General features: G+C 40.0%; 1 protein-coding gene across 9 annotated transcripts in view; it reads left to right on the top strand.

The window, feature by feature from the left end:
* SCYL3 (SCY1 like pseudokinase 3) overlaps window positions 1–13,442 on the top strand; it is a 44,016-nt gene that overhangs the window by 14,668 nt on the left and 15,906 nt on the right. For 8 of the 9 annotated variants that reach the window (XM_033199609.1, XM_033199605.1, XM_033199608.1 and 5 more), the window contains exons 3-7: window positions 2,265–2,450; window positions 4,649–4,762; window positions 6,974–7,030; window positions 10,421–10,523; window positions 11,749–11,860. In XM_033199609.1, the coding sequence (XP_033055500.1) occupies window positions 2,265–2,450; window positions 4,649–4,762; window positions 6,974–7,030; window positions 10,421–10,523; window positions 11,749–11,860 (572 nt within the window). Of the gene's footprint in view, window positions 1–2,264; window positions 2,451–4,119; window positions 4,189–4,648; window positions 4,763–6,973; window positions 7,031–10,420; window positions 10,524–11,748; window positions 11,861–13,442 lie in introns of all 9 variants that reach the window. The other variant, XM_033199613.1, reaches the window with a different exon arrangement.

Genomic DNA, 13,442 nt, shown 5'->3' with positions numbered 1-13,442 from the left:
TAAAATATCTGCTTTAAGTAGTGATTAAATAATTGAAGAGGTAAACATGTGGCCTTCACCTGGGCACGATGGCTCACGCCTGTAATCCCAGCACTTTGGGAGGCTGAGGCAGGCGGATTGCCCGAGGTCAGGAGTTCAAGACCAGCCTGGCCAACATGGTGAAACCCTGTCTCTACTAAAAATACAAAAATTACCTGGGCATAGTGGTGCAAGCCTATAGTACCAGCTACTCGGGAGGCTGAGGCAGGAGAATCGCTTGAACCGGGAGGCAGAGGTTGCAGTGAGCTGAGATTGCGGGATTGCGCCACTGCACTCCAGCCTAGGCGACAGAGTGAGACCCTATCTCAAAAAAGAAGAAGGAAAAAAAAAAAGCCTTCATATTTATTGTAATATTTACCATTTCTCGTGCTGCTCCTTCATTCCTGAAAATTCAGGTTTCCCTTTGGTATCATTTTTTCTTCCATTTGTAGAACCTCCTTGAGCATTTTTTAAATAGCAGGTCTTCTGGCAAGAAATTTTCTTTTTGTCACCAAAAGTGCTTTTATTTTGCCTTTGTCTCTGAAGGTTACTTTTGCTTAGATACAGTATTCCAAGCTGATAGTTTTTTCTTTCAGCATTTTAAACGTTTCATTGTTTCTTGCCCTCCATGTTTCCTGATGAGAAATCTGCAGTTGTTTAAATCATCATTCTCCTCCATAGAATGTGTTTCCTTTAGCTGCTTCCAAGATTTTTTTATCTTTGATATTTAGCAGTTTGATGGTAATATGTTTAAGTGTGCTTTTAAAAAATTTTATCTTGTTTTATATTCACTGAAATTCTTAAGTCTGTAAACCTAAGTATTTAGCCAAATTTAAATTTTCATCCATTGTATTTTTTATGCCCCATTTTTTTTCTTTTCTCTTTTTGGGACTTCAGTTATATTTATTTGACCTTTTGTTATTGTCACAGGTTTCTGAGTCTCAGGTCTCTTTTTTTTTCTTTCTTAATTTTTCTTTAGGAGACGGGTTTCACTGTGTTGCCCAGGCTGGTCTCAAACTCCTGGGCTGAAGTAATCCTCCTGCACTGGCCTCCCAAAGTGCTGGGATTACAGGTTTGAGCCACCACACCTGGTCCCTCTGATCATTTTTTAAAAATATTTTTTATTCTTCAGATTGGTTACTATTTTCAAGTTTACTGATTCTTTATTCTGTCCTATCCATTCTGTTAATGAGTCTATACATTAATTTTTTATTTTCAATCTTTTTTTCTTTTGGAAATTTGTATCTTTCTATTTTATAACTTTTCCTTTATCTCTAGGAGGATGATTATAATAGCTGCTTTAAATTATTTCTGGTCATTCCAATATCTGAAGGCCCTTGAGGTGGTGTTTATTGGTTGTCGTTTCCATTGAGAATGTGTTACATTTTTATGGTTCTTTGTATGTTGCGTAGTTTGGGGGTGCATCCTGGACATTTTGAATGTGACGTGACATAACTCTTTGTTCTGTTATAATCCTTTGGAAAATGTTGATGTTTTTTATTTAGCAGGCAGCTAATTTAGGTTCAGGCCTCAAGTTTTTGAACTACTTCCTCTTACTCTTCCTGTGAATAGTATTTGCAATCTGTCTTTCTCAAAAGTTTGCTGGTTTGGGTCTATCCTGCGGATGCTTGCTTCTGAGAATTTGTGGGTATGTGAAAAATCAGGGCGTCTCTCCAGCTGTCTCCTCTCTGGGATATCCTCCTCATACTCGCCTTCCTGTTCTTTTCTATCATTCTTTCAGCCAGAAAGATGGTGAAGTTTTTATTGGACTTTTAGCACCTTTGTTACACTGCTTTGCAACTGGGGCCTGTCTCCATGCATAGCTGTGAGATGGCGAAAATTTCCCCAAACCAAGAAACTCACCCCCATTGGTGCCGCTTCTTCAGGTTTGACTCCCCTCCATAATCTGCGTGCATTTGCTTACTTTTTGGGATTTCAGTTATTTCTGGCACTTTGTTTAGTTGATAGCAGTAATCGTTGAGAGATCTGGGCTCTTATGAGGCTTACACTACCATAATGGAACTGTAAATTTCTGTAGAGTCATTTAAATGTTAGTAAATTGAATGATGTCAGAACAAGTCATAGATCTTTGCCTTATGTGAAATTTAGTGGGTAGGGAGGAAGGTAGGGCACTCAAAAGAGCCTTAACTGCAAGTATACATTTTCTGATTTCTCCCATAATGTATATGAAACTATAATCTGGTTTGGGGTCATTAACTTCAGCTCTTCTGTTTGTATTTTTAAAGCATTTGAAGACACTTCGTCACCCTTGCTTGCTAAGATTTTTATCTTGTACTGTGGAAGCGGATGGCATTCATCTTGTCACTGAGCGAGTACAGCCCCTGGAAGTGGCTTTGGAAACACTGTCTTCTGCAGAGGTCTGTGCTGGGATCTATGACATATTGCTGGCTCTTATCTTTCTTCATGACAGAGTAAGTAACCTGTATAGTCTGCCTCACAGACTTTGATGTAGATGGGGGTAGGGGGATGATGTGTGTGGTAATACTTATAAATTATGGTGTGTATAGAAATTGTAAGTTAGTGTTATTATTAGAAAACTTCCTGAGAAAAAATAGCACGTTGGAAGGCACAAGAGGTGCAATAGATAGAGGTTTTATTGAATGCACAACTAGTTCTGTGTCCCTGGACAGTTATTTTTAGAATTTTATTTTAGTTTACTATAGTCTGCCTCTAGTTTTGGATAATTCTTTGCCTAAAAATAGCTACAGCTGGCATGAGTTATTAAAACAAAGAAAAGGTGTAATATCAGTGCCGCCTTAGACTAAAGTTCCCATTTGTTTTGAGGAGTTGTGTCCCATTTTAGATTTTGAAGAAAGAAATGACCATTTCTTAGGAAAAGGCAGAATATATATATATCCTTTCCCATTTGAGTAGTTGGGGCCAATTGAGAGACAGCCTCTTAACATTCTGTGGTGTAACCAGTGTGCTTGACTCTCTGATGATGTTTGCTATTACTAGAAGATGGTGGTTCCTAGGTTTACTTCTGGTCTGTTTCTTGACAGTATTACTGTTTTCTTAATGGTATTTGCATTCTGAAGCATTAAGGTCTTTGGCAGTCCACCAAGATTAAAAAATGCCAATCACAGGTTAGAAACACTTGGACTTGACTCATCTTTATGTATGTTTTTAAATTTTTTCTATTAATTTGAGACAGATTCTCCAAATATCATATTGGATTTATAGTCTCTTTATGTTTACAAGGTCACATGATAATGAGAATTATTAATGGTTCAATGGGGAGAAATAGCTTCTTTGTTGACAAAAGTGCATACACATGGTTAAAAAGTTTGTACACTCTGTGGGTGAGGTGTCCCTCTCCCATCCTTGAATCCAGTGCCCTAATTCCTCTCTTCAGAGGCAATGATGGTGACTCGTGTATTATTCCAGAGATGTTCTTTGTGCATATGAAACAAATATCTAGTGTGTAAACTTCTTTGCTTTCATTTTTTTCTCAAATGGAAATATACTATACACACTATTCTATACCTTCCTTTAAAAAATATTGATCCTTTGGAGTATTCTCTATAAAAATATTTACATATTTGATGTATTGGGTAGAATATTTAAACTGCTCTTTTGGCCAGGTGCAATGGCTCACACCTGTAATCCCAGCACTTTGGGAGGCTGAGGTAGGCAGATTGCTTGAGCCCAGGAGTTTGAGACCAGCCTGGGCAACATGGCAAGACCCTATCTCTACAAAAACATTATAAAAAATGAGCCAGGCATGGTGGCACATGCCTGTAGTCCCCCCTACTTGGGAGGCTGAAGTGGGAGGATTGCTTGAGCCCAGGAGGTCAAGGCTGCAGTGAGCTGTGATCACGCCACTACACTCCAACCTGAGCAACAGAGACCCTGTAATAAATACATACATACATTACATACATACATAATAACTTTAAACGTACTTTTTTGTCTACTGAAATGATTTTTGGCTTGGGGAAAAATAATACCTGAATCCTGTTCTTATTTTCTCCCTTTCTCTTATTTGACTGTACTGTTTTTACAGTTTTAAAATGGGCTCTTTTGTGGTCTGTGGGATATTTCTGGTGGTCCTTATCATTCCATTTTCCTCTTCTTCAGGCAGAATTTTTTTAATGCCTACTGACAAGATTTCAGGTGAAGTGGATCTGGGTTCGTGATAGAATGTAGGTGAGAAAGAATCTAGAGAAGAAAATTAATAAAATAACTTAAGTGAGCAAAGATATATTTTATCTTTAAAGGCATTGGAAGTAAATAATATAGGCTATACAGACTTGTAAATTTATGTTTAAGAACATGTGTATCTCCTGACTCCCACAAAAATGGGGAGATGACTGTGTGTACTGGCTTTAATGTGTTTATTAACCTGCCACATGAGGCAGGGGGAGATAACAAAAGCCCTTCCCTTCCATTTTTCCTTTTATTTAACTTCATTCAATTTGTTGTTTCTTAAAGTCGTAGTTCCATTTATCATGCCACAAGTGGGAAGGCTTGCCATAATTTTTTTGGTGATTAGTATTTGGTTTTTTAAAATAAAGATTGTGAGAGATGGAGAAAAACATTTTTTAAAATAAATTTCTATTTCAGATCCTGGAGTGGCACTCTTCCTTCTGTTCTTTTTTTTTTCCAGGGACAATTAACACACAATAATGTCTGTTTATCATCTGTATTTGTGAGTGAAGACGGGCACTGGAAACTAGGAGCAATGGAAACTGTTTGCAAAATTTCTCAGGCCACACCAGAGGTAAGCCAGGGGACAGCCCCCCTTCCTTACTTGGTTTTTAATAGCGTCTTAGTATGTGGTTCTTGCCTAGGCACTTTCCTTCAGTGTTAGCTTGGTCTTTAGAGACTTGAATTTTTTTCAGTGCCCTCATTTATAGAATTGTAGCATTTTGTTCCTCAGAGGCAGTAGGGGTCATATATCCTTTCTCCTTATTTTATAAATGAGGAACCTGAGACTGAGAGAGGTAAAATGTTTTGTTCAGATATTTTAGTTAAATGCCCCTCCCTCTGCCCCATAGTACCTTGTACTTACTTTGATTATACCACTTGATAGTGAAATTACCTTTATGTATCTGTCTTGTATTCCAGTGGTTGGGCTCTTAAGGGTGTGAGTCTCTTATCATTATACCTCTACCTAGAATAGTGCCTGGCACATAATAGTTACTCAGAAAATGTTCTTTGAACAATTGTCCGAGTTGCCCAAATTCATACATGGTATCTTAGTAGCTGGACTTAGGACCTGTGCATCTTAACTCCTAGTGGACTGTGTTGTTGCTGACGTAGTATTCCTTATACTTTTGTCTGCATGTTTCCCTCCCAGGTTGATGAACCTTTCTGTTTTCTGTTTTGTGTGTTCTCTTCACATTTCGCATGTTGCCATTGCATTCACTCTTCCTTACAGAAAAAATCCCTACGGAATTTTAATATCCCTACGGAAATGGTGACTCACTGTTGACTTACTGTTTCAGTCTAATTTCCCCTGTTCTCTTTTGTGCTGCTTCCACACTTAACTTGGGGCCATGTCTAACGTGCACCTTCATGGGTTCTTGCTCAGTTCAAATGCTCTACCACAAAGACATCTACATCTCTCTGGTTATTCTGCCCATACTGATCTCTTTTTTCCCTGAATTTACCTTTTGTGTACTTCATATAATAGCATGTAATCCTTTCTGTGCTATTTATTCCAAATTCTTTGCCATGGGATGTAAGGCCCTTCACAGTCTTTCTCCAGCCTACCTTCAGCCTCATTTACCATTTAGGTTTTTTAGGGGAGTGCTGGGGAACGGAATTTTCCTGTCACCCAGGCTGCAGTGCAGTGGTGTGATCTCGGCTCACTGCAACCTCTGCCTCCCTGGCTCAAGTGATCCTCCCACCTCAGCCTCCTAAGTAGCTGGGACCACAGGTGCACACCACCACACCTGGTTAATTTTTTATATTTTTGATAGAGATGAGGTTTTGCCATGTTGCCGAGGCTGGTCTCAAATTCCTGACCTCAGGTTATCTGCCCACCTTAGCCTCCCAAAGTGCTGGGATTACAGATGTGAGCCACGGAGCCTGGCCTCACTCAAGAGTTCTTGAGCTATAGTCTGGTTACATCTTGTTCCATGTAGTTCAGCTGTGTCCCCACATATGCCTTCTTCCTTCACACTCTTCTTCTTTGTAGGCCATTCTGTTGCTGGAATGCATTTCTTCTCCTTGGCTTCTGGAAAATGTAAACTCATCTAAGATCTGGCTTCAATCTCCTTTCTTGTGACTTCTTCCCCTAGGCACTCCCCTACCCAACAAAATTAGTCACCCGGGTGCTTCCAGGGCACTCAGCACGTTTATGGAGATTCTTAGTTTACATTCTAGGTTGTGAGCACCTGGTTGGGGGCAGAAACTTTATTGCATTCATCTTGTATTCTTAGTGCTCTCAATGATGTTCGGGACATATAAGCTCTTCAAAAATAATCTTCGAAACTAGCAAGTTAACATACTTATTCTGTGGATGTTGGTTTTGTCTCCATAGCTAAGGTTCTCAACTTTCTAATCTCGTGTGGTAGCAAGACTTAAGGTTCATTTGATTTAGTGAGATTAATGACAGATTTGTTCTGTGCTAGAAAAACCTTCTTATTGTTAATATCTAAGCAGGAAGAGAAAGAAGTGTTCTAATTTCCATATAAGGAAATCAGATGCACAGATGCCTCTGAACAGCAGAGCGTGTCTGTTAAACCAGATGAAGGGGAGAGGAAAAGGAACTACCATTTATTACTATGCCTTGTGCTGTGCTAGGTACTTCATTTGCATTTTTTAAATTAGGAGCATTTTAAATTTGTGCATCTAATGTGTGGCATTGATTTGAAGGTTTAATTGCTGCTGTTTGCATTGCTCATTGCTTATGTTACCTGATGTAAGAGATTAGTTCACCAAACATATGTATGAATCATTTTCTTTAATTTATTTCTCTGTCTAGTTTCTGAAGAGCATTCAGTCAATAAGAGACCCAGCATCTATCCCTCCTGAAGAGATGGTAAGATGATATACTTCACATGTAATGAAGGCACCTTTGTGTAACTAAGTATGAAATTTTAAAAAACTTTCCTCTGCTTATTCCTTTCTTTACTGAGTTATAGGTGCCTCATAATTCCTCTGGCCTTAAAGCTTTCTAAGGTTAATCTTATCGCCACAGCCAGGGAACCAGCTTAAATTTTTTTGTCACATAAACACCTATGATATGAGGTAGAGATACCTCAGTGTGAACAGACTATTATACCCATTTCACGATAAGTAGTTGTATTAGTCTGTTTTCTTGCTGCTGATAAAGACGTACCTGAGACTGGGCAATTTATAAAAGAAAGAGGTTTATTGGACTTACAGTTCCATGTGGCTGGGGAGGCCTCACAATCATGGCAGAAGGTGAAAGGCACTTCTCACATGGCAGCAGACAAGAGAAGAGAGCTTGTGCAGGGAAATTCCCTTTTTTAAAACCATCAGGTCTTATGAGACTTACTATTACCAGAAGAATGCAGGGAAGATCTACCTCTATAATTTAATCACCTTCTACTGGGTTCCTCCCCACAACACATGGGAATTGTGGGAGTTACAATCCAAGATGAGCGTCACAGGCAAACCACATCATTCCTCCCCTGGCCCCTCCCCAATCTCATGTCGTCACATTTCAAAACCAATCATGTCTTCCCAACAGTCCCCCAAAGTCTTCAGTCATTTCATCATTAACTCAAAAGTCAGTAGTCCAACATCTCATCTGAGACAAGGCAAGTCCCTTCCACCTATGAGCCTGTAAAATCACAAGCAAGTTAGTTACTTCCTAGATACAATGGGGGTACAGGCATTGGGTAAATACAGTCATTCCTAAAGGGAGAAATTGGCCAAAGGGGCTACAGGCCCCATGCAAGTCTGAAATCCAATGGGGCAGTCAAATCTTAAAGCTCCAAAATGGGCTCTCCTTTGACTCTATGTCTCGCATCCAGGTCATGCTGATGCAAGAGGTGGGTTCCCATGGTCTTGGGCAGCTTCTACCCCTGTGGCTCTGCAGGGTACAGTTTCCCTCCTGGCTGCTTTCACAGGCTGGTCTTGAATGTCTGCAGCTTTTTCAGGCACACGGTGCAAGCTGTCAGTGGATCTACCATTCTGGGATCTGGAGGATGCTGGCCCCCTTCTCACAGCTCCATTAGGTGGTGCCCCAGTAGGAACTCTGTGTGGGGGCTCCATCCCCACATTTCCTTTTCACACTGCCCTAGTAGAGGTTCTCCATAAGGGCCCTGCCCCTGCAGCAAACTTCTGCCTGGGCATCCAGGCATTTCCTTACATCTTCTGAAATCTAGGTGGAGGTTCCCAAACCCCAATTCTTGACTTGTGTGCACTTGTAGGCTCAACACCACGTGGAAGCTGCCAAGGCTTGGAGCTTGCACCCTCTGAAGCCACATCCCGAGCTCTACGTTGGCCCCTTTCTGCACGGCTAGAGCGGCTGAGATGCAGGACACCAAGTCCCTAGGCTTTACACAGCACGGGCACCCTGGGCCTGGCTCGTGAAACCACTTTTTCCTTCTAGGCCTACAGGCCTGTGATGGGAGGGGCTGCTGTGAAGATCTCTGACATGCCCTGGAGACATTTTCCCCATTGTCTTGGGGATTAACATTTGGCCCCTCATTACTTATGCAAACTTCTGCTGCCGGCATGAATTTCACCTGAGATCTTCTTTTCTATTGCATTGTCAGGCTGCAAACTTCCCAAACTTTTATGCTGTGTTTTCCTTTTAAAACTGAATGCCTTTAACAGCACCCAAGTCACCTCTTGAATGCTTTGCTGCTTAGAAATTTCTTCCACCCGATACCCTAAATCATCTCTTTTAAGTTCAAAGTTCCACAGTTCTTTAGGGCAGGGGCAAAGTGCCACCAGTCTCTGCTAAAACATAACAAAGGTCACGTTTGCTTCAGTTCCCAATAAGTTCCTCATCTCCATCTGAGACCACCTCAGCCTGGACCTTATTGTTTATATCACTAGCAGCATTTTTGTCAAAGCCATTCAACAAGTCTCTAGGAAGTTCCAAACTTTTCCACATTTCCTGTCTTCTTCTGAACCCTCCAAACTGTTCCAGCCTCTGCCAGTTACCCAGTTCCAAAGTCTCTTCCACATTTTCGGGTATCTTTTCAGTAACACCCCACTCTACTGGTAACAGTTTACTATATTAATCCGTTTTCATGCTGCTGATGAAGACATACCCAAGACTGGGCAATTTACAAAAGAAAGAGGTTCACTGGACTTACACTTCCACGTAGCTGGGGAGGCCTCACAATCATGGCAGAAGGTGAAAGGCACGTCTCACCTGGTGGCAGACAAGAGAGCTTGTGCAGGGAAACTCCCCTTTTTAAAACCATTAGAACTTGTGAGGCTCATTCACTATCATGAGAACAGGGCAGGAAAGACCTGCCCCCATAATTCAGTCACCTCCCACTGGTTCTTCCCAGGACACGTGGGAATTGTGGGAGTTATAATTCAAGATGAGATTTGGGTGGGAAACAGTTGAAACCATTATCAGTAGTTGTACTTTCCTGGAATCCATAATAATTGTGGAAGCAGAAGCCCTAGGTCCTTTCTTGTATGTCACCCAAACCATTCATCTATCTCTAGCTGTCCATTACTTAGGATTTCAAGATGCACAGGAGAATGATTATTAACATTAGGGTGCTGGCAAAGAAATATTCTGTTTACCAATAAATTCAAAAGCAGATGCTCCCTCTATAAATTTGTTCTTATAGCCACTGTAAATAAACAATTCCCAAAGATATATTTAGTGTGCTTTACAGGAAATATGAACTTAACTATAAACTTAAGTGTAGACCTAAGACTTGAAATAAATCAGATTTATCCAAATCAGTATTTTTTATATACACACACACACACACACACATATATATACGCTAGTGTTTTTAAAATTGGTGATTTGTGGGTTTTAAGTCAATTTAGGGGGTCCTGACTAGCATTTTACAAAAAAATAGAATAAAAGAAGATGTCCTTGGGCATCTTAGATAGTAAGGCTGAGCATTGTTTTATGAAACTTTTGTTTCCATTATGTGTGTATTTATGCACGTGTATGTATAGTAGGTCACGATATAAGACATATTCTTTACCATGAGTTGCAGTGAAAATATTTTTAAAAGCCACCGACGTGTGCCATGCTCTGACCTTTTTAAAAATTTTTGCCCATTTTAATGTTTTAAAATCTTCCACAAATTCTATTCACTAATAGTGTTAAGGACCTATACATTCATTTATGTGTGGTATTCTGAAGACAGATTTGAGTATAATAAATACAAACATGGGAGAAAGTGCTTCAGAGAAAATTAGAAATGGCTTATAAGGCAGATCCTGTAGTTTTAATTGTCTTTACTGCTTTTAGTCTCCAGAATTCACAACTCTCCCAGAGTGTCATGGACATGCCCGGGATGCCTTTTCATTTGGAACATTGGTGGAAAGTTTGCTCACAATCTTAAATGAACAGGGTGAGTTAGAGTTATACTACTGCATCTGTAGAATAAGTAGGAAAATCATCCATGGTCTGTTCTCTGTGGAATTCAAAGGACTATAGTCTTTGAGGATAGTAAGGAATCTTCTGCTTACCAGGTAACTTTTTTAGGGCAGATATTAAGAACAGTAGGGAAAGAAGCTTTGGGTTTCATTCGTTTGCATTCGTGTGAAAAGAATTTTAAGTAAGAAGCACTTTGAACTATGGCTGTCAGTATCATGTGTGATTATCTTATTAATTGGTAATAGTACTTAAGCGGTCTAAATGTAGACTGTATTCCTTATTGAACCAGCCAATAAGTACATAACTATCATTAATGATTTATATGTAATAATCTGAATAATAGGGTAAAATTCATAATTTTTTGTTAAATTGGGCTTAACATTTCTCTGTTCTTTCAAAGCTCATTTGATTTATTTTCCTATTACTTTAATTTACTCTTCACTTTTTTCTTTCATTGTCTCTTAAAGCTCAGGCTACTAAGGACATTGTTTTTTCCTCTCTTCTGTGTTCTCTAATTGCATGCTTGGCAGCCTGCTTCACTCTCCTGTGCCCACTTTAGGACTTTAATTTTCCACTCATTGAGTTTACCGAGGCATGTGTCACAGTAGGCCCCTTACTGGCCTACATCTCACATAGCTCAAGCTTTGTGCCAGTTCTAATGCAGTTTGTTCTCCCAGGCTTATGCAGTGTTCTGATTCAGCTGTCAGCTCTAAATTGTCCCATCCCAAATACTTGAGAATTAAACCCTAAGGCCCAAAGGCATCCATTGTGTATAATGAACTAACTATTCTGTGTATTTAGAATGGTAGCAATGATTGACTATCCTTGGAAGAATTGTAAATATAATTGTTCATATAACTGTTCTATGGATGAGGAACCCCTGTTGAGAAAGGCCCTGAAACCTATCACACTGTTAGCCCTTCTTCTTTGGGCCTGAGCTGGGATAAACGGATAATCAGGAAATGAGAGGGTATAGAAGGGAATGGCACCTGGGGTGGGGTTTGATGGTGGTGGCAGGACAACTTTCTACACCTGCCAAGGAGTTATGCCTAAGGCAAGCAGGAAGCTGTTTAGCAACAGCCAGGGCTTTGTTTGTTTGGGCTTTTACAGGTTGGTTTTTGCTTTCGGCAGTCTCCAGCTATAGAGGTCCTGAAAAGAGGGAGAAGGCATTGGAAACTAATTGTAGCTCTGGATTTCAGTTTCAGCGGATGTTCTCTCCAGCTTTCAACAGACCTTGCACTCAACTTTGCTGAATCCCATTCCAAACTGTCGGCCAGCGCTCTGCACCTTACTATCTCATGAGTTCTTCAGGTGAGGGCATCTGGTGTGGTGACGCTGGCTGCTTCCGGAACACTGCTGCCTGCTCTCATACCTTGGATAAGTGCCAGTGGGGGGATTTTGGAGGACTAAATGGTGCAGTTTCTGTTGTTGTTAATTATTAGGAGAGATTGAATCATGTCCACAAGAGAAAATAGGGAAGAAATTGGGTTGTCTGTCAGTTTCCTATTATAGATAGGAAGTTTTAGAAATCCTTTATTGTCTTGAAGGCTTGGATTTAGAAATTGTAGCCAGCTTTATTAGGGCTTCTAATAGTGAAGAAGCTAGGTATGTCCACTGGTTTACAGTTGTAAGTTAATTGAAAAAGTTATTAAACCTAGCCTTTCTTTTCTGCTGCCATTATATTATGAGTTTATTATTATTTTTTTCTCATGGGGATGGTGAATGAGTTCATTTTCTTTGTCTAGTAGTATGTGATGGAAGAGCAAAGAAGTCGGTTTAGAGGGAAGGGCACAATATAATTTAATACTTTATTAGATTCAGAGATGTTTTTGACCCCCTCTTCAAGGTTAGTTTTAATTATGTGCCCTTCATTTTTTTATTTCCATGACTGCAGAACTTCTACACAGGTTAGTTCCATATTCATGACTTTTATTAGCAAAGCCAACCTTTTGTCAGTTTTAAAACTAAAAACCCTATGTGTTTGCATTTAGAGCTTGGGAAAAACCAGAGCAAAGGGAAGGCTATTATTCCCAAGTGGGGAAAATTACCTCTAGGATAGAACTTGGGGCAGGTGGGGAGGGTAATCTTATTAAATAAGTAGCATTTGTGGTTACTGGGATATATTGTCATTTATATTTCAAAGAAACTATTCAGAACTTTTCCCATGATGATCATCATTTTGAGGATGTTTTTAAACATTTGTATTTTTAATTGACAAAAATTTTATATATTTATCACTATGAGAATCTTTCCAAGGTATTTCTATGCCCTTTTGGATGATTCTTAGAAATATTTTATTTCACTTGATAGAAAGTCTCTACAAAGAACAATCCCTTACGGTAAATAGATTCTCTTATCACTATGTGTAAAATGAGTTATTAAGAGTTGTAAATTGAGAGGGGAGAAGAAAGCTGAAAACACACAAACCCCACCTGCCAAAATCCCACTGTTAATGTGGGGAGAAACCCCAGTCAAGAGACAACAGTAGGAGCCAGGGTCAGCATCCCTTACAGAGGCAGCTGAACCAATTTGACTGATTAGATTTAAGTTACGACATCTTTGCTGCTGAACCAGGGGAAGCCTAAGATAGGTATAAACATAAGATGTGGAGACCCAGGTGGTAGCTCTGCTTACTGGGCCTCTGAATAGAATGTCCAGCTTGTATGCCATAGCATCTGGGGTCAACAGTCTCATATACAGTAGGATGTGAGCTGAGCAGTGCACAGCCTTTGGAATTCTCTGGCAGCCCTATAGGAAACTGACCGCTCCTCTCGCACTAATCCCTGCTTGGCTGAAAGAATGACCAAGCAAATTACAGCAGGAGAAATGAGAATATTGCTGTATGGAAATTCCACTTTCCACAGCCTCTTTAATAGTTTTGATTTCATCAAAG

The sequence above is a fragment of the Trachypithecus francoisi genome, unplaced genomic scaffold, assembly GCF_009764315.1.
Source record: "Trachypithecus francoisi isolate TF-2019V2 unplaced genomic scaffold, Tfra_2.0 Lachesis_group5, whole genome shotgun sequence".
NCBI classification, from domain to species: Eukaryota; Metazoa; Chordata; class Mammalia; order Primates; family Cercopithecidae; genus Trachypithecus; species Trachypithecus francoisi.
Note: the sequence above shows the minus strand (reverse complement) of the source record. Positions and strands in the feature narration are given on the sequence as shown.